A 21,804-nucleotide genomic window follows, 5' to 3' on the forward strand; every position below is an offset into this window, starting at 1 on the left:
GAGCCCATCTGCTAACATTTCAATGACATAGGGCAGGGCCAGTCTTGATGATGGAAAATCTAATTATATAATATTAAGGAATATATTTACATTTATTTTCTTCAGGGTCTAACTGAACTTTTTGTAATGAAGCAGCTTGCTTTAATGAATTTTGTTGTAGTTACCTTCTTGTTGCTGGTACAAAACACCTAATTGGAAACAGCTTATGGGAGGAAAGGGTTATTTAGGTTCAAGCAGGGGAGCTTGGCAGAATAAACGGCGGGGGGGGGGGTCATATCAGCTGGAACTAGTAGTCCCAGTGAGCTAGTTCTGAATACCTAAGGCCAAGCTAACAAACGTCACAGTCCACTCCCAAACAACACATCTCCTTCAACAAGGCTTCACCTTTGAAAGGTTCATGAGTTTCCTCAATTTCCACCAGCTTGGACCAAGTATTCAAAACACATGAGTCTATGGGGCCCTTTCATTCAAACTACCACTGATATGCAAGTCATATAGTTGTCAATTAGTTTGTAATTAATTACAAAACATTTGAGAATGGTTTGTACTAGTTTATAACAGTCTAATCATATTTGAGAATGATTTACAGTAGTTTAATTTTCTTAAGGAGAGTACTTTTTTGGTATTTTTATTTATTTGTTTGAGAGCAACAGACAGAGAGAAAGAGGCGGGGGGGGGGGATGAGAATGGGAACGCCAGGGCCTCCAGCCATTGCAAACAAACTCCAGATGCCTGTGCCCCCTTGTTCATATGGCTAACGTGGGTCCTAGGAAGTTGAGCCTCGAACCAGGGTCCTTAGGCTTCACAGGCAAGCACTTAACCACTAAGCTATCTCTCCAGCCAAAGGAAAGTATATGACGTATATTTGTCTAGATTTTTTTTTTTCTTTATAGACTAAGATAAGTTTTAGCAGAACAAATTTTGCCTTAGGATTCATGTAATATGTTGTATTCTAGCTTTTAAAGCAAGTGCCTTTAATTGCTGACCCATCTCTCTAGCCCTCAGTGTTCTAGCTTTTAGAGGTTAAAAATATTATCTACAAGCTGGGCTGGGGAGATAGTTCATTTGGTAAAGTGACTACTTTGCAAGCATGAGGACCTGAGCTTGATATTCAGAATCCACTTCAAAAAGCTGGTGTGTTAGCCGGGAGTGGTGGCACATGTGTTTAATCTTAGCACTCAGGAGGCAGAGATAGGAGGATTGTTGTGAGTTTGGGGCCAGCTTGGGACTACAGAGTGAATGCCAGGTCAGCCTGGGCTAGAGTGAGACCCTACCTTGAAAACACAAACAAACAACCCCTCCCCTGAAAAAAAAGAAAAAAACGGGTGTGGTGGTACATACCTAGCACTGGGGTGCAGAGACTGATGGATCCCTCGAGCTCACTGTCCAGCCAGTCTAACCTATTTGGTGAGTCCAGGGCAGTGAGTGACTTTGTTTTAAAAAGGTGGAATGGCACCTAAGGAATGATAACCACAGTTATTTCTAATTTCCACATAGTCATGTACACACATAACATATACACACACACAAAATCTGTAAGCAACAATTATGTGACAAGTTTATTGAAAAAGTTGAGATTTAACTCTGCTACTGAGTTTTGTGCCCTTTAGTAAGTTAGGTTCCCCCCCCCCCCCCGCGGGTATCTTTTTCCTAATCTATAAAATAGGGACAATAATAACAATACCAGAACCCAGTGTTTTTGTGAGGATTAATGAGATACTGCATGAGTGCGGGTGACACTGTGTTTTTGTTTACTTTGAAGAAGAATCTCACAATTGCTCAGGCTGACTCCACATTGCGAGGCTCAAGCGGTTCTCCCGTGTCACAGTGCTGGGACTTCACAGCCAGTTCAATGCATATTAAGAGTTCTATCATAGCCCACAGAATACAAACAAACAACAAAAAAATCATCATTATAAAGAGTTTTGGATTCGAGTGAGACCCTCCCTTAAGAAAAAAAGTTTTAACAAAGTGCCCTGCATAGCCTTGGTCTGTGAGCATTAACTGCTATTGTTATGTGATAGAAAATTTATTCTTAGGAATGCTCTAGGCTTGGAAGTAAATCCCTTTTTGTTTGGTATACAAATGGAAGATTTTATGCATATTGCTTATATAAAAATGGTTTATTCTTCAGTTCTTTATCCTGGTCTTTCATACACTTTCTAAAATTATATTCAGTAACATTGCTTATCTATGCAAAATAGTGGTGACAGAGCATACTATCTTAGCTAACTCAAGACTACAGAGAATATATTCAAGTTGGAAATAAGACATAACTCTAACCATGGATAGTTCTACAGGACTGAGGCAGGAGGATTACAGCTTGCTTGAGACAAGTTTAGGCTGTAGTGTGTTCCAGGCCAGCCTGTGTTGTAGTGTGAGACCTTGTCTCAACCTCCCCCTATATTTTTCCGGACAGGAAGTTAATGTACCAGCTCCTTTAAGTACTGTTTACTATCTTAGAAACTATCAGATAAAGGGTTTGTCTTTCTCTGTATCAGGCTCCCTCTTTATTTTTGCTGACACTATCTTTAAAACTATTTCTTCACAAAACAGTAATAAGCATGTGGTTCAGTTGTCACACAGAACCTGGTTCAGTGTGTGCTTCTTTTTCTCTAGGATGATTGAGGAAGGTGGGAACAAGCGGAAGACCATGGCCGAGAAGAGGCAGCTGTTCGTAGAAATGCGTGAGTGTCCTGCACTGCTGAGTCCCTTTCCCATGTGTGGAATGTCTTGTATTTTTTGGTGTTCATGCTTTTTTTTTCCTGATCAAGTTATAGTTTTAAGCAGAAGTTTATTTTACAAGCTTCAGAGAGGGAGAAATGAGAGTTAAAAGAATTCAAGGGATACTAGCCACAGCATATATTTTACTTGAATTACTGTTTTAGGCAAGATCATAAGTAAGGCAGAAATGTTACATAGAATACCTGTCATTTTAATTCATGTCCACTCTTTAGACGTCTCTCTTTTTTTAAAAATTTATTTTGAGAAATAAAGAAAAGAGAAGGAGGGAGGGAGGGAGGGAGAGAGAGAGAGAAAATGGGAGTGCCAGGACCTTCAGCCATTGTGAACGAGCTCCAGACACTTGTGCCCCTTGTGCGCATGTGCTGACATTTTGCGCTTGCATTACTGTATGTCTGGCTTATGTAGGGCCTGGAGATTTGAACATGTGTTCTTAGGCTTTGCAGGCAAGCGCCTTAATCACTAAGCCATCTGACTAGCCCTCTGTCTTTAGATTTCTTGCCTTAACTGTTGTTATAAACTTGTAGATGGTGATAAGTAGTTAATAATTAATGTACTTTATAAATTACCTTCCAGTCCTAAGGTAGAGAGGACTAAATGTTAGAACAATAGCCAGAGCTGTTGGGAAAACCAGAAAGATGAACTGTACGATGCAATTTATATTTTATGTTGAAATTATATATTGTAAAAAATATTTTTGTTTATTTACTTGCAAGCAGAGGCAGAAGAGAGAGATATATATAGAGAGAGAATGGGCACACCAGGGCCTCCAGCCACTGCAAATGAGCTCCAGGTGTATGCACTGGCATTAAGTGGGTACTGGGGAGTTGAACCTGGGTTGCTAAGCTTTGTGAGCAAGAGCCTTTACTACTGAGCCATTTCTCCAGCCTAAAGTTTTATATATATATTGTTTTTTTCAAGGTAAAGTCTTGCTCTAGCCTAGTCTGACCTGGAATTACAGTCTCAGGGTAGCCTCAGATTCATGGTGCTCCTTCTACCTTTGTCTCCTGAGTGCTGGGATTAAAGGTGTGTGCCACCACACCCAGCTAAATTTAATTTTTTTAAAAATTATTTATTTATTTATTTGAGAGCGACAGACACAGAGAGAAAGACAGATAGAGGGAGAGGGAGAGAATGGGCGCGCCAGGGCTTCCAACCTCTGCAAACGAACTCCAGACGCGTGCGCCCCCTTGTACATCTGGCTAACGTGGGACCTGGGGAACCGAGCCTCGAACCGGGGTCCTTAGGCTTCACAGGCCAGCGCTTAACCGCTAAGCCATCTCTCCAGCTCAAAATTTAATTTTTTTAAAAGGTTATACTCTTAAAAAATTTTTTTGTGTTTATTTTAATTTTATTTATTTATTTGAGAGTGGCCGACAGAGTGAGAGAGAGAGAGAGAGAGAGAGGGAGGGAGGGAGGGAGGGAGGGAGGGAGGGAGAGAATGGGCGCATCAGGGCCTTCAGCCAGTGCAAACAGACTACAGACATGTGCACCCCCTTGTGCATCTGGCTAAAGTGGGTTCTGGGGAATTGAGCCTCAAACAGGCGTCCTTAGGCTTCACAGACAAGTGCTTAACCACTAAACCATCTCTCCAGCCCTAAAAGGTTATTCTCTCTCTCTCTCTCTCTCTCTTTCTCTCTCTTTTTTTTTTTTTTTTGAGGTAGGGTTTCGCCCTAGCCCTGGAATTCACTATGTAGTCTCAGAGTGGTTTCGAGTTCATGGTGATCTTACTACCTCTGCCTCCCAGTTGCTGGGATTAAAGGTGTATGCCACCATGCCCGGCTTAAAGGTTATACTCTTACATCTCCTTTCCTTGTCCCCATTCCACTGAAGTCCCCCTCAGTGTGGTTATTGGGTGGGGTCCTGAAGGCCTCAATCCATCTCTGTGGGTGAGGGGCTATGTTAGCAGTCTCATTTAGTGCTGAGCTCTGCTACCTCTGGATTTTTGCTTTGATTATTTATTTGAGAGAGAGAGGCAGATAGAGAGAATGGGCATGCATATGGCACCTTGTGCATCTGGCTTACATAGGTACTGGGGAATTGAACCTGGGTCCTTATGCTTACAGGCAAGTACCTTAACTACTAAGCCTTCTCTCCAGCCCTGGATTTATGGTTTGATGAGTTTTGAAGTGATCATTGTGTCTGTCACCATGTCTATGGAGCTGGTTGTCAGGTTAGCAGTGAGAACACTACTTGTGCCACTGCTTCCTCTGCAGTGTCTTCTGGGCTCTCGCAGATGTGATAGTGATAACATGTTTCATGGTAAGCGGTTGGCTATCTTCTCTTGTCATATTGATGAATTTTGGATCTCCCCAGTATTCTCTGCCATCTGTAAACAAAATCAGATTCTCCAACCAGAAATGAGAGCAGCTTGAATTAAAGGGGATAAGCATAGTTATTTCAGAGACTTGTTAATGTATATATCTAGTTTTCTTAACTTAAGAGTAGTAGGAGCTTCTCTGTGTAGTCTATGAGTTTCCTGCCCATAAGGATTCTGACTTGGTTCCCAATAAGAGGTATACGTTCTCTCCCATTGAGTTGGCCTCGTGTCCAATCTGGGAACAGTTGGTTATCTGCATAGGCTGTGCACCACTATTGCACAGATATATACTTCTTGCCTGGCTGGTTAATTTCGTAGCCTGCAGGACCCCCTGCTTGTTCACATTGTTGGTGACCTTTATCCCCCAGCTGCCCTTATAGCATTTTCCTTATAGCCAGAAGGAAAATGGTTTCCCTTTCAGCTCCAAAGTATGGTTTCCTGATGTTCTGTGATTGTATCTTGTGGTATCTTCAAGCAATTAGGTTTTACCTTTTAGCTCTGGCAGGTAAAAGTGTTCTGGCAATGGCCTGCATTATTTTGGAGACCTCATGGGTCTCCTTGACCAACAGCTCACTGTGGGGGATAACCCATTTCTGGCCTTAGGATTTACTAGCCTGAGTCCCTGGTTTTAGGATTAAGCTTTCTCCTGTTTCTGCAGGGTACTTCTGGCTGGACCATCCTTACCTATCACAGCCCTTTTAATTGAGGATTGTATCTTGTAGAATGCTATCCAGGAGGAATGATATTTTTCCAAGTCAATCCGTTTTCCTGTAAATTTTATTATTTCATTTTTTTTTTACTGCTGAGTAAAATTCATTGTGTATATGTACCATGTGTTCATTATTCATTCATCAGTTGATGGGCATCTGGGCTGTTCCCAATTTCTAGTTACTGTGAGTAGTGACAAACAGCCCAATTTCTAGTTACTGTGAGTAGTGACAAACATGACTGAGTGAGATCTCTGTTGCAAAGAGTGCAGTCTTTAGGGTGTATGCCTAGGAGAGGCATAGTGGGATCAGATTGTAGGTCTGTTTTCATCTTTTTCAGGAATATTCATAGTGATTTCCATAGTGGTTGTGATGCAGGATTTTGGGGTTCAGGAGGGGTCTCTAAAAATTTATGAATTCCAAGTTTTGGGTTCTGTCCTACCTTTAGTTATTAATTAATTAAGACAGACTCAAAAAGGATAAAGTATGAATTCTTAAGTTTATTGAGGAAAATATCATAAATTGTGGGGTTTATTTAGGGGAGAAGTCACAAATTGTGGGGTTTATTTTTGGGAGATTGGGATCTAGGAAGGAAAGCTAGAACAGAGTCATAAACAGTGGGAAGTAGGAATCTAGGAGTTTGTGTAGGGAGACAGGAGACAGCATGACATTTGCCATGTGTTTTCAGAGAAGAGGACAAACAGTGAGGCTTACGGGGAAAAAATGAGGGTTCAGATACCAGAGACCCCGAGATTCAGAGGTGAGATGAATAGTGAAGAGAGTTACACTCATGGTTACCCAGGATTTAAAGAAATTACATAGGTAGATGGCCTAAAGTTGATGAGGACACCCATGTGGTAGATCTGGGGTATAAGGAAACTACACACATGGCAGGTTCAGAAACCCCAGAGGCAAATCATGCTGAATCAAAATGAGAAGTTACCCTAAACTATAAAGCAGAGGCAAGCAGGAAAACCATCCAAACCAGAAGTAGTTTAGTGCTCTTCCCCCTCACCCAGCCAGGCTGGTGTGGGGGAAGCTGGAATCAAGTATATCCTTGTGGCCTGAATGAAGAGAGGTAGGCAGGCCTAGCAGAGCCAGAAAAGCTTAGCCAATCTGAGCTGAGCTGAGCTGAGCAGAGTGGAGTTCATGGTAGAAAGAAGAGAGAAGTCTTTATAGGCAAGGGAAAGACGGATTAGCTGGAAGATGGAGTGGATCCCTGGGCCAGCCTTTCCATGTCTGTTTAGGTACTGTGGCAGACTGGGCAGCAGGGTATGCTATCAATCAGTCTTCATCAGTTATGAGTTCCATCTCATGGCTCTTTTTGAGCCTCAATCCCTAACAGAAACTGCTTTTAACAAAGGCTAGCTTTCTCCTGTCTTCATTCAGTTGTACTAGTTTGCAATCCCACCAGCAGTGGAAAGAGGGATGAGGTTTCCTCTTTCCCCACAGCCTCACCAGCATTTTCTGTCATTTTAAAATATTTTTATTTATTTATTTGTGAAGAGAAGAAGAGAGAATGGGCACACCAGGGCCTCTTGCCCCTGCAACAAACTCCAGATATATGCACCACTTTGTGCATCTGGCTTTATGTGGGTACTGAGGAACTGAACCCGGGCTGTCAGGCTGTCATGCTTTGTAAGCAGGTGTCTTTAGCCATTGAGCCATTTCTCCAGCCCAAAAGTTACACACACACACACACACACACACACACACACACACACACACGTACGTTTTATTTATGAGAAAGAGAATGAGCGTGCCAGGGCCTCCAGCCACTGCAAATAAACTCCAGATGCATGTGCCCACCTGTGCATCTGGCTTACCTGGCTCCTGGGGAATCAAACTAGGGTCCTTTGGCTTTGCAGGCAAACTCCTTAACCACTAACCCATTCCACAAGCCCCCCAAAGTTACATTGTTATGTTAAAATAAAACCAAAAGGCCTCTTTCTTTCAAATAAAAATAATAAAAATGTTATGGTGACAAGGGCTATCAACATAAAAATACTACTACAAAGTAGGGTGTGATGAATCATACCTGTAATTCTAGTGCTAGGGTGAGGCAGGAGGATCACAAGTACAAGGCTAATCTAGACTACATAGTGAAACCCTATCTCAAAAAAAAAAGTTATGAAGTTAATACTTCCTGGTTAAGTCAGAAGAGGGGAATTAGAAACCGAGCCTGAGGTACTTGAATTCTAGAACTGTACATTTCACAATATCCATAATGTTATTTGTTATATCCAAGAAGACCGTTAAAGCTCTCCACATACTTTGGCTCTCTTGGAACTTGGTCAGTGGAGGCAGAGTTGAGCTTAACTCAGATCTGTGTTGCTCTGTCACATGTAGGCCAGATAGCTTAATGTTTGAAAGAGGTGGCAGAGGAGCAATGTCAGTGGCTGGGCAGTGGCTAAATTGCTACTTATCTAAGCCAGATACTTCTCTCCAGCTAACTTCTACCTTCAAAGAAACAGAAAAGTACAGATGAGTTTTAACTCATTCATGAGGCCCCTGTGTGTACATGAGTGTTCTCTCTCTCTCTTTGTCTCACTTGTCTTACCTCATCCAGGCTGGTCTTGAATTATCTTATTGCCTTAGTTGCTTGAGTGCTGGGATTACAGGTGTGTGTCCCCATGACTGGCTCCATAAATGACTTAAATTTGTTCCTTAGGAATCACAGTAGCTTTGAGTTCAGACTCTGAAGTTAAAGTACCTGGTTTGGACCCTGTTTGCCTCACTGAGAAGCTGTGTAGTCTCCGGCAAGTTTCTTAATTTCTCTGCCACTGTTCCCCATCTATAAAATAAAATAGTACTGACTTCCCAGAATTTTTATGATCAAGTGCTGTAAGATTCCAATTGCTATCTCATGCTTTGTGATAGCTTTATGTTACTATACTAAAAATACCCAAGGTCATTGTTACAAAGAGAAAAGGTTTATTTTGGCTCATAGTGAAGGGGAAATGGGACAAAACTAACTAGCTTATTTCAGTCAGTCAGTCAGTCAGTCAGACAGAGACAGAAGCCCAAAGAGGGAACAAGGAGATGTCACTTTGTCCATCTTGACAAAACTAAAAACTTGGGTCTGATTCTGTCTTTCCAAGATGGCTGCCAGTGACACACCCACCTGGAACTTCCTGCTGCTTCTTTAACTCCTCCTCTCTAAAACAGCCTTCCGAGTCCATGAACCAATCAGATCTTGGCCTTGGGTCTCTGCTTACACAACTGAGCCTGATGATGAAGCTCACCCTGACTGGATGTCTGATCCACATAAAGGAGGTTACAGCACATAGCCTGGCTCTCTTTTCCCCAGCACTCCCTGCCCTGTGATCTCTGTCTGGACACAGTACGTCTGGCTCTCCCCTGTCCTACCTAGTGGGATAGGGAAGAGCACTGGTCCTTGGGCTGGGTGTTTTTCTTCTTGCCTTATGTCTTCCTTATGTGCTGGGGTAACTTCTCACTTTAATCACATGTATGATTTTCTTCTGATCTCTGAGTCTACCATGTGTATTTCCTTCTTACTCTAGATCTACCACGTAGACATCTCCCCTAAACATGGGTAACTCTCTTTACTACCAATATCTCATCTGAATTTCCTTGTCTTTGCTTTAGTACTTTCTTTCTGCCTTGGGATTTATGCCTTGTGTACATGCTCTCTCCGGCTCTTCTCCCCTTTGCCTCATGTTCTAACCTGAACATTCTTATCAGCCTGTCCCTCCTTCCCAGCCTAGCTGGAATTGGGGGTATACATACCCTGGCTTAGGTATTTTTCTTTTTGCTTTTTATTTGTGTCATCCTTTGGAGGTACCCTCAGTTTATTTTTTAATTTTTAATTTTTTATAATCAACAACTTCCATGATTGTAAACAATATCCCATGGTCATTCCCTCCCTCCCCCCACTTTCCCCTTTGAAACTCCATTCTCTGTTATATCCCCTCCCCCTCTCAATAAGTCTCTCTTTTATTTTGATATCATCATCTTTTCCTCCTGTTATGATGGGATGGTGTAGGTAGTGTCAGGCACTGTGAGGTCATGGATATCCAGGCCATTTTGTGTCTGGAGGAGTACGTTATAAGGAGTTCTACCCTTCCTTTGGCTCTTACTCTTTCTGCCACCTCCTCTGCAATGGATCCTGAGCCTCAGGAGGTGTGATAGAGATATTGCAGTGCTGGCCACTCCTCTGTCACTTATCCTCAGCACCGTGATACCTTCTGAGTCATCCCAAGTTCACTGCCATCTGAAAAGAGAAAGTTCTCTAATAAAAAAGTGAGAGTAGTATTAATATATGGGTATGAACATTTAGAGAAGTGCTTACTGGGTAGTTTGATGAGCATAGTATATACATTTAGCCAGATAGCAGCAGATGTTACACCCCTAGGGCTCATGACTACCCCTGTATTAGGTTTTTAGTATCAGGGTTGTATTCCCTCTCATGGAGCGGGCCTCCAGTCCAATTAGAGGGCCATTGGTTTCCACCATGACAGACATGCCATTATTGCACCCGTTGGCTCATTTGGCTTGGTTGGCCACATATAAGACTTGCAGTGACTACTGTCAAGTATCTCCACTGGTGATTGCTCTTTCTCCCAGTGAGCTGCATGCAGTGTGGCCTTTTCCAGATTTCTGTCAGTTGGTCTGCATGGAGGAGGTTTTTAGCTCAGTTCCAGCAGGATTTCTCAGTGGCCTTGCAGCCCAAGTATGTGGAATCTGCAGCAATAGGGTCTTACCATCTATTCCTGGTGGGAAACCAAGGGCCTCGGCAATGGCCTGTAATGTTTTGGGGCATCAGGGACTTCCCTGGCCAACAAGTCAGTGGAAGGTACCCCATCCCTGGCACTGAAATTTTTTTTTTTTCTTTTTGGTTTTTTGAGGTGGAGTCTCACTCTAGCTCAGGCTGAGCTGGAATTCACTATGTAGTCTCAGGGTGGCCTTGAACTCATGGCAATCCTCCTACCTCTGCCTCCTGAGTGCTTGGATTAAAGGCATGTGCCACCATGCCCAGCGAAAATTTTCTAGTAACAATCTATGGCTTCTGGGTGTTCCATTGTCCAAAAAGTAGGTTTCCATATGACTTATTAATACCCTCTTAGATTTTGATTAGCCCTCCCTTCACCTTTCCTTTCCTCAGTCTCTTCCCCTGACCTCACGTAGGCCTTTTCACCCCCATTAATCTGCTCTTCTACTTACATATATACAATATCATCCAATTAAGTACCCCCCTCCCTTCCTTTATATCACCTTTCTAGCTTATTGGCCTGTGCTACTGAGTTTTCTTCCTACTCATACAGAAGTCCAGTCATCTGTTGCTAGGATCCACATAAGAGATTCAACATGTGATGTTTGCCTTACTGGGCCTGGGTTAGCTCACTTAGTATAATCCTTTCCAGATCCATCCATTTTCCTGCAAATTTTATAACTTCATTTTTCTTTACTGCTGAGTAGAACTCCAATGTGTAAATGTGCCATATCTTAATTATCCACTCATGTGTTGAGGTACAGCTAGGCTGGTTCTGTTTCCTAGCTACTGTGAATTGAGCGACAATAAACATGGTTGAGCTCTCTCTCCATGCACAAAAATTAAATCCAAATCGATCAAAGACCTCAATATGAGACCTGAAACTCTGAAACTGCTAGAGGAACAAATAGGGGAAACCCTTTATGGTGGTTTGAATCAGATCCCCAGCTGATGGATATTTGGGAATTAATGCCTCCTGGAGGGAGTGTATTGTTGGGGGCGGGCTTATGGGCTTTATAGCCAGTTTCCCCATGCCAGTGTTTGGCATACCCTCCTGTTGCTGTGGTCCACCTTCTGTTGGCCAGGGGGTGATGTCCACCCTCTGCTCATGCCATCGTTTTCCCCTGCCATTGTGGAGCGTCCCCTTGAGCCTGTAAGCCAAAATAAATCTCTCTTTCTCACAAGCTGCTCTTGGTTGGGTGATTTCTACCAGCAATGAGAACTGGACTGCAACACCCTTCAACATATTGGTCATGGCAAAAACTTTCTGAATATAACCCTAGTTGCTCAGGTAATAAAATTACAGATTAACTGCCAGGACCTCATGAAATTACAAAGCTTTTGTGCAGCAAAGGACACTGTGACTAGAGCAAAGAGGCAACCGACAGAATGGGAAAAATTCTTTGCCAGCTGTATGTCTGACAGAGGGTTAATATCCAGGATATGCAAAGAACTCAAAAAACTAAATAGTAAGAAATCAAAGAACCCAATTAAAAATGGGCTATGGAACTAAACAGAGGGTTCTAAAAAGAAGAAATACAGATGGCATATAAACATCTAAAAAAGTTATCTACATCCCTAGCTGTCAGGGAAATGCAGATTAAAACTACGTTGAGATTCCATCTCACTTCGGTCAGATTGGCTACCATCATGACAACAAATGACCATAAATGCTGGCGAGGATATGGAAAAAGAAGAACCCTTTTACACTGTTGGTAGGAATGCAGTCTGGTCCAGCCATTGTGGAAATCAGTAAGGAGGTTCCTGAGACAGCTAAAAATAGATCAACCATATGACCTAGCTATAGCATCCTAGGCATGTATACTAAGGACTCATTTCACTACTCTCTTAGTTCTTATAAAATTAATTTTATTTATTTCCAAGCAGAGAGAGATAGAAGACAGAAAAACCGAGAGAATGGGTGCACCAGGGTCTCCAGCCACTACAGATGAATTTTGGACACATGTACCACGTTGGGAATTGAACTCTGGTAATTAGGCTTTGCAGGCAAGCGCCTTTAGCACTTAGGCATCTCTCTACCCACCCGTCATTATATGTAAGATTTATCTTTGTTCACTGAGCCCTTCACTGTTTCTTAATTCTTTCTGTTTTGGAGGTTTCTATGTTTGATATCCCACATGTATTTGGAACTGCCCCAGCTTTTTCCTAGACACCAATTTCCCCAAAATAAAACTCATAAATTATGATTTCTTCGTAAATAAACTAAATTCATAATTTAGTGCTAGAGCCCATCTTATCAATTCTTTGTTAAAAATCAGATAAGGACCAAATACTGGGGTTCACAAGTTTGGGAGACCCCCTCCTAAATGCCCCAAATCCTGCATCAATAGGTTGAAGGTTTCAGGAGTTTAATTTTTTTTTTTTCCGGTACTGTAGGTTAAATGAACCAGCTATTTAGTGTCACATCAGCAGTGAAGAAGTAGAGAGGAATGACTGATGAATGCCCAGCTAGCTTCTTCCTTTTTATACACTTACAGTGGGACCATCTCAAGTAACCTAATCTAGAAAATTCCTCACAGCCATGATTAGAGGTTTGTTTTCACAGTGATTTTAAATCTTGTCAAATTTTGACAGTCAGTAATCCACCATCACAAGTATGCTAAGCAGACATTCTACTGAGCTATGGCCCTAGGGGGAGGTTTCAGTTTATGACCAGTTGCTTCTGTTTCTTTTGGGCCTGTGGCAGGGTAGTACATGACAGAACAGAGCTGCTTACCTTATGACTAGGATGTAAAAAGAGAGAAAAGGGGCTGATGTTGCACTTTCCCCTTCCAGGCCATGTGCCAGTGACCAGAAGACCTTCCAGATGACTGCCTTTTGAATAGTCCACTACCTTCCAGTAGTGCCAAGATGGGGGACCAAGCAAGCCCATAACACATGGACCTTTGGGACATACTTAAAACCAGAATAGGCTGGGTGTGGTGGTGCACTCAAGAGTTTGAGCTGAGAGGGTCGTGAGTTTGCAACCAGCCTGGGCTACATGAAGAAGACCTGTCTAAACCAACGAAAAAGTCGAAAAACAATCACACAGAAAGATCCAGAGTGTAGCATCCATGTGTCATTTCCTAGCATGACTGCACTGACCTTTCTTGAGGTGGATGTTGCTGCTCTGGGACTCGGTGCCTTTGCTTTCATCCGACAGACTTGCTGTGCTATCTTTTCATAGTATATGGCTCTCATTTCTGTTCAGTTTTTAGATCTTTTGTTAAGAATCTATTGTGGGGGCTATTATTAGTGGTAGGGTTACAGAGTAGGACAGAACACAGTCCTGAACTTCACACATATGATGCTTATGTGGTAAGGTGACACAGACAAAGTAGAAAACCAAATCAATGGGGTGATGGTGATGCCTCTAGTGTCTTATATCAGTAGGCATGTACATGTGTGAAAGAGAGACTGGAGCAGCTTGAAGTAAGCCTGAAAAGAGCTGGTCTACCACTCCATGAATGCTCTCACTCTGACAGATGAACTTCATGGATCACCACTTTAACCAATTCAGGGAAGAGTCTTGGAGATGCTCTTTATCAGGTTGAGGAACATCTCCATTCCAGTCTCCTGATGCATTACCACTGTTTTCTTAAATCATGTATAATGAAGCATTTCAAGACATTTTGGTTTTGGATTTTCAGATTAGGGATATGCAACTTGTAAAGGTAGCCTCTTTTTGTAAAATAATGCATTTATTTATTTGCAAGGGGTGGGGAGGGGGAAGGAGAGGGAGAGAAAACAAACCAGGCTTCCAGCTGCTGCAACTGAACGCCACACACATACACTACACTACTGTATGCATCTTTCTTTACGTGGGTACTGGGGATTGAACCTGGCTCACATTTGGAGATGGTCTTCTTGCTAGCATGGCTCTGGGGTAGCTGAGGGCACTGTATAGCAAGAGACAGGGAGTTGAATATGTGTGTTCTCTAGTTTCTTCCACTTTTTATTTATTTATTTATTTTAGAGAGAGAGAGAGAGAGCACGCGAGATTAGATAGATAGATAGATAGATAGATAGATAGATAGATAAAGAGGCAGAGGGAGAGAGAAAGAGTGGGCATGTCAGGGCCTTTAGCCACTGCAAACGAACTGCAGGCACATGTGCCACCTTGTGCATTTGGCTTACGTGGGTCCTGGGCAATAGAACCAGAATCCTTTGGCTTTGTAGGCAAGTGCCTTAACTGCTAAACCATCTTTCCAGCCCTCTTTTACTCTGTTTTAGCCTTGCAAGTTCTGGCGTTACAAGTGTGTGACACCATACTCAGAGATGGCAGTAGCTCTAATTAGTTAATTAATTTTTGGAAATGGGGTTTCATTGTTTTAGCTAGGTTCTCCTCCACCACCTAGTAGCAAAGCATTCTCCAGCATTATACTCCTAAGTAGCTGGGATTATAGACAGGTGCAGTAGCACCCAGTTAGAGTCATTTTCAGTTTCTCTAATGAGAGGTTGCCCTCTTTTTAAATTTTTATTTACTTTCTTGTGGGCGGTGGTGGTGATGAAGAGCATGAGGATTAGAATGAGGGCTTCCAGCTAGTGCAAACAAACTCCAGGTGAATGTGCCACTTTGTGCATCTGACTTTACATGGATTCTGGAGAATTGAGTTCAGGCCGGCAGCCTTTGCAAGCAAGAATTTTAATCACTGAGCTATCTCTTTAGCTCTAAAAAAAAATTGTGTGTATGTGTGTGTATGTGAGAGAGAGAGGGGGAGAGAGCGAGAGCGAGCGAGCGAGAGAGAGAGAACATGCATGGGATGAACATGCCAGGGCCTGTAGCCACTTGTGAACTTCAGATGCGTGTGCCACTTTGTGCATCTGGCTTTAGGGTACTAGGGAATTGAACCCAGGCTGACAGGCTTCACAAGAAAGCACCTTTAACCACTGAGTAATCCCTCCAGCCTCCCCTTATTTTTTCTTTCTTTTCTTTTCTTTTTTTTTTTTTTTGAGACAGACTCTTACATAGCCCAGGCTGGCCTCAAGCTTGCTGTGTAGCTGAGGATGGCCTTGAACTTCTGATCCTTCTGCCTCTAACTCCTGTGTGCTGAGACTATAGGCATGCACCACCGTGTCTAGCTTTTGTAGTGCTGGGGTTCAATCCTTTCCTTAGCATGTAAGAAGCCTTGAGATCAATTCCCAGTACCACATAAACTGGGTGTAATGATGCTGGCCTTTAATCCCAGTACTCTTGGCTATATAGCATGTTCAAGGCCAGCCTGTCTTTTAAAAACAAACACCCAAAAGAAAACAAACAAAATGAAAGTGAAAAGAGAAAATTATTCTGGCAATAGATGTTGGCTATTAGATTTTTTTTTTTAATTTTTAAAATTTATTTGACAGAAAGAGGGAGGGAGAGAGCAAGGAAAAAGGAGAGAGGGAGGAGAGAAGAGAGAGAAAGAGAAAGAGAGAGAAAGAGAGAGAGAATGGGTCTCCAGCCACTGCAGACACATGTGCTACCTTGTGCATCTGGCTAACATGGAACCTGAGGAATCGAACCTGGGTCCCTTGGCTTTGCAAGCAAACACTTTAACCACTTAGTCATCCCCCCAGCCTGACTATTAGATTTTTATGAAGTGATTTTATGATTAGTGAGATGGGACTTACTTTGGAGTTCAAACATGAACCTCAAACCCAAGCTTCTAAGAATTGAAATAAAACAAGATTGAGAAGGATTATTTTTGTGAATTTTACTGTATTTACTCAGAAGTCAGGATGGGTAAGGCTCAGCTGCCAGAGTAGGAAGGTAGGTAGCAAAAACCTCAGATGCCGAGAGATGAACAGCTCAGGAGCCACGTAAAAGGAAAAGGCTCACCAAAAGCCTTGTGAGAATTTAGGGCTTTTTATTTTGGGCCCAGGGTTGGATCTGGAAGAAGTCAGCACACCTGGGTGCAGCATTCGAAGGGGCTGAGCCAAACTCTGTTTGCACCTGAGTAATTTGAGTCCTGTGACAGCTGCTGCAGACAGCAGGGTGAATAATTGGGGTAATTTCTCTCATTTTCTCCCTCTCATAAGATTCTGAAAGTGATGTTGTAGGTAAGGGTGAGATGGGACTTTGTTTGAGGGTTCAAATGCAAACCTCAAACCTGAGCTTGTGACTTCTTTGCTTAAAGAATTGAAACAAAACAAGACTGAGATTATTTTTGTGAATTATTATATTTATTCCATAGGGTTCAGGAAGAGTGAGGGAGACTCTGCAGAGCAAAGCAGGGGGGAATAGCAAGGGAAGGCACTCTGAGAACCAAAGGGTGAGGAGTGGGTACAACCACATGGTCTAAGGGCCCATGAGTATCCCTTCACACCCTGGCAGCAGCTAAGTTACCAGGGTGGGGAAGGCCAAAACCTTATCTGTGGTGAAAAATTCATGTGCTGAGAGATGAACAGCCCAGGAACTGGAAAGGAGGAAACAGCTCACCAAAAGCCCTATGAGCAGCCAGGCTTTTAATTTTGGGTCTGGGGCAGAATCTGGAAAAAGTCAGCATACCTGGGTGCAGCATTCTGAAGAGGCTGGGTTTGAACAGACATACCTGAGTAATTCCAGCTCTGTAGCAGACAGTGCACCTAGCAGGGCAAATATGTGAGGTAATTTCTGCCTGATATTTCCCCTCTCATAAGGTACTGGTAACTGCTGTTACAGGAAAGAAGATGATGACTGGTCAGTCTTTACTTCCTGCTGAACAAGGTCCTATAGTAATTGCAGTTAGAGTCTCTTCCAGAGGGGGCTATCCCAAGAGAGAAATCTGTTAATCAAATGTCCTGTTCTGTCACCGTCTGAACGTTGTGAGGTAGCGATGGTGGCAGTCTACTTAGAAGTGATCAAGGGGTTTGCACAGATGGAGCTGGATTGTTATATGACCATCTGAGTGTGAGCTGCCTGTAACGAGCAAAGATAAAAATAAAATAGTAATTGAGTATGCAAGGTCCAAAAATTAGCAGAGCAACTATGAAGATTAAAATAGCTATAATCTTTTTCTACCATGTAAAACCTTGAGACCCACTCTAGAACTGTTCACCAAATGGCACAGTAGTGTCTGACATGGTCTGATTTTAGCTTGGCAAGCTCAATGGTTGTCTTCCTTAAGGAACTTGTAACCTGACCAAAAACCTTGACTTAGTTTACCCGTTTTACCTTTTCTGTCTAGTGAGAAATTCCATCTGTCGGAGGTGACTTTAGGTGTTCAGAAGAGAGGAACAATAAAGAGAACCTTTTCCTTGTTAGAATAGTTGGCCATTTTGTTTTCTGAACAAGGTCTGGAGGACACATTGTTTAAACCTGCTTGGGGTCTTTGGGATCAAGGGGGTACCAACCCTTTTCCCAGAGTCTTGCCATGACTTTATTTATTTAATTTACTTATTACAAGAGATAGAGATAGAGAGAGAGAGAGAGAGAGAGAGAGACATATATATATATGGGTGGGGAGAGAATGGGCACACCAGAGCCTCCAGATACTGAAAATGAACTAGCCACCTTGTATATATGGCTTATATGGGTAGAACCTGGGTTCTTAGGCTTCATAGGCAAGTACCTTAATCATTAAGCCATCTCTCCAGCTCCACCTTGACTTTAGAGCATATTACTGTCTATCAATTAAAAGCAAGAACATAGAGGAAATGACAAAGCAGAGAAATTGTCTGCCATTAAATGTGTCTTTTTTTTTGAGAGTGTGCAAGAGAAAGAAGCAGGGGGTGGGGTGGGGGGGAATGGGTGCGCCTGAGCCTTCAGACGCATGCGCCACCTTGTGCATCTCGCTTATGCAGGTCGTGGGGAATTGAACCAAGGTCCTTTAGCTTTGCAGGAAAATGCCTTAACCACTAAGCCATCTCTTCAACCCCAAGTCTGTATCTTTAAGAGCATGTAAACAGATGATAACCCATAAGCCTGGTGCTCATCTTTGTTTAGCCTAAAAAATCACTCCTCTTTCCTATAAAAGGAAATTGACTTGGGTTAAGTTTTTGTCCTTTCAGATCTCTGTTACAGTCTCTGCATTCAACCAACATGCATAACCAACATTCTATTATATCCAGCATTGAAATTTTTTTTTCCAGTTTACCCTTCAAATGTATCATCTCATTAAAGACTTAATCATCCCATTAAAGTTTGAACATTTCCCCTTTTATTGTTAAAAATCACAAACAAAATCCTTTCTGTAAATGTAATCTAGGAAAAGTGACTGCCAGATTTGTCTTATTTACCAGTATATACTCATATATTTATATCACCCATTAATTTAAGATGTCTCCTTTTTAATAAATCTTATGAAATATGTCTTTAAAAAGTATAGACTTGTACCAATAAATTTAATATACCTGGAAATGATTTTATTATAAGTAGCTAAGGAAGATTTTCATTGGTTTTGCCAGCAGGCAGGCTGACATGGAACTCTTGGTTTAGTTGCCTCCTCCCAAGTGATAGGACTGTCACAGCCAGCAGGATTCTGTTAACCACATAAATATGTGAACCATCACATCTGGTAGATGTCATTTCCAGTAATCCTTTAAGCAGCCTGAAGTACTTAAAATTACATATATATATATATATATACACACACACACACACACACACAAATATATAATTTATTCATTTCACTGAAGCCAAAAACAAACTGGAAAATGCCAAATATTTACTAATGAATGTCTCTAACCATTAAGCAAACTGACCAGAATGTATTAAGCAACATGGTCTTTGTGGTGTCTATAGTATTCTATCCCATAATGTGGTTTGTTGTCTTGTGGGGCCTAGGTGCCACATAGAGGCTTCTCCTGCTGTGCCACAGCTGGAAAACATGCTTGGCATCCCATTCCCTCCCCAGGAGGAAATTAAACAACATATAATTACTCATCCTTTTCTTAATGTCTCAGTGGGACCTGCAACTGAGATGGGACTTACTTTGGGGGGTTCAAATACAAACCCCAAACCCAAGCTCATGTCTGGATGTGCATGTGCAGAAGCCGGAGGAGAATGTCAGTGCCATTCTTTTACTACTCTTCCATGTATTTCCTTGAGATGGGATCTTTCCTTCAACCACTTTTTTTTAAGGTTTGGAGACACTTTGTTAGAAGGAAAGAGGAGAGCTCCCTCTGCCAATGAGAGAGGCGAGAGGAGTAAAGCCCCTATACTCCAAATTAGGGTCATTTATAGATGGGGCCTGAGCTACTGATGCCAAGTTTCGGGGCTGAGCTTAACCAACCACAATGTCAGGATCAGATTTAAACCTTCTAGAAATGCTCTTTCCCAGGGAGGGCCTCAGGTTGTTCATAGAAAAACAGTTCTAGGGTCCTCCTTTAAGCAAGGGATAAGGAGAAGAGGGATTCTTCTCTAATCTCCAGCAAAGTGAAGACTGCAAGGGCAAGCCCAAGGGCATTCCTGCTTTTTACTTTCAGGGTCCAGTCACCCTAAACTTCCTCAGTGCTCCCTCTGCAAAAGTAACCCTAATTGATATTAGGGGATTGGGGCAGAGACTGATCTGGCTTCTTCAGGCTGAGTGTGGTGACTGCTTTAGCACTTGGGAAACCTCTCCAGTGGGACTACCTGTGGGATCTCAAAACTGCATTGGTGGAGTGCAGAAAGACAATCCTGGAATAAAATATTTGGGCGAAAGAATAAAAGCAAGGAGTTAAAGGGGCATGGGTACAGAGCAAACAGGAGGCCTTGAGGATTCCCATCCTTGTAGACTTTTAGGCCTTGGAGAGCAATTGAGAGAACCCAGATGGAGTTAAGTTGCCTCAGATCATCTGAGTGTGAGCTGACAATTACCCAGGGAAGGTTGGAAACAGAACATTGGACAGATTGAGAACATTTTCCTCACACAAACATCACTTGAGCATGAGGTTGTATCCTGGAGCAGGGAATGTGGCTCTGAGAGTCTATAGCAGTGGTCACAGATTCACATAGAGCTCTGAAAGCCAGCACAGCAATCCCAGGTGGAATGTGAATTTCTCTTAGCCTAGCATTGGAAATTAGCATTTAGAATGCAGGCAAAAAGATAAAACAAAATGGTGTCCAGTTCCCAAGAGAAAGAAAGTTGTAAAGAAGATACCCCGTGAGTTTCCCAGCCAACGCACCAATATGGAGTGGGAATTTTGGGGTTCCTTGTCAGTATCAATATGTTGATGCTCCAGTATATTTAGGGTATCCTAGGTTCTTGTCTTACGGATTTTAAAAATTAAAATCTGTAAGCCAGAAGGTAAGGTTTCGAGAGACTTTATTAGATAAAGAGAGGGAAAGAGCCAGATGTGGTGGTGCACGCCTTTAATCCCAGCACTTGGGTGCCTGAGGTAGGAGGATCACTGTGAGTTTGAGGCCAGCCTGAGACTACATAGTGAATTCCAGGTCAGCCTGGGCTAGAGTGAGACCCTACCTCAAAAAAAAAGGTGGGGGGAGAAGGAAAGAGAAAGAAGTACAGAGAGCTTCTGCTATGAGGGAGGTGAGAGTGAGCAAAGTCTCTCAACTTCCGGCTTTTATTAGTCACTGAGCTTCAGTGATTCTGCAGTTAGTTACCTCCTGTTTCCCACTGCTGTTGTAGACTTCTATGGCCCATGTCCAGCTTTTTATATGGCTTCTGTGGTGTGGTGGTCAGTGGTCCAGGAGGCTGTCATGATTACTTAAATGGCAAGTGATCTTAACCTCTTAGCCATCTTCCCAGCCCATCCCTTAGTGTGCAATAGAAGCAGTCTGAAAAGAGGAAGTATTCTTAGAATCACACCTACACTAGCAAACATGGCCCAGGGATTCCCTGGAAGGGGTGTGTCATATTAAAAACCTGTTTGTTAATTGGTTATGGAACTTTGTTTTCCTGGCAGCAGTTTTAAGTTGTTTTTCAGTATTTTCAATTAAAATATATCAAAAATAAATGTTTAGACACTGAAATTACCTGTAGGGCTTTAATGGCTTGTTTATTTATTAAATGTACTTTAACATTTATTATCATTCTTTATTTAAGCTATTAGGTTTTTTGACTAAGTAATATTCAGTAGCTTAAAATTAAAATATTTAGCATATGTTAGCAATATATCAAGAAACTAAATGAATGAATAAAGTAGGACTATAGTTAACAAAAAAGTATAAAAGTTATATTCCCCACAAAACTTTGTAGGAAGAAATTAAGGAAAACCTAAATAAGTGGGAAGGCATTCTGAGTTATGGTCTGGAAAATGTGACACTGTTAAGATGGCAGTATTCCCTAAATTGATCTACACATTTAATGCAGACATAAAAATTTTAACTAATTTTTTGCCGAGTGCATGGGCTGATTCTACAATTCATGTGGAAAATTAAGGGGTCTAGAATAGCCAGAACAACT

General features: G+C 42.2%; 1 protein-coding gene across 9 annotated transcripts in view; it reads left to right on the plus strand.

Moving 5' to 3' along the window:
- Dtnb (dystrobrevin beta) overlaps nucleotides 1-21,804 on the plus strand; it is a 395,702-nt gene that overhangs the window by 42,067 nt on the left and 331,831 nt on the right. For all 9 annotated transcript variants that reach the window (XM_045151240.1, XM_045151239.1, XM_045151241.1 and 6 more), the window contains one exon: nucleotides 2,620-2,687. In XM_045151240.1, the coding sequence (XP_045007175.1) occupies nucleotides 2,621-2,687 (67 nt within the window). In that variant the 5' untranslated portion in view covers nucleotide 2,620. Of the gene's footprint in view, nucleotides 1-2,619; nucleotides 2,688-21,804 lie in introns of those variants that run through there.

Source organism: Jaculus jaculus, chromosome 5, assembly GCF_020740685.1.
Source record: "Jaculus jaculus isolate mJacJac1 chromosome 5, mJacJac1.mat.Y.cur, whole genome shotgun sequence".
NCBI lineage: Eukaryota > Metazoa > Chordata > Mammalia > Rodentia > Dipodidae > Jaculus > Jaculus jaculus.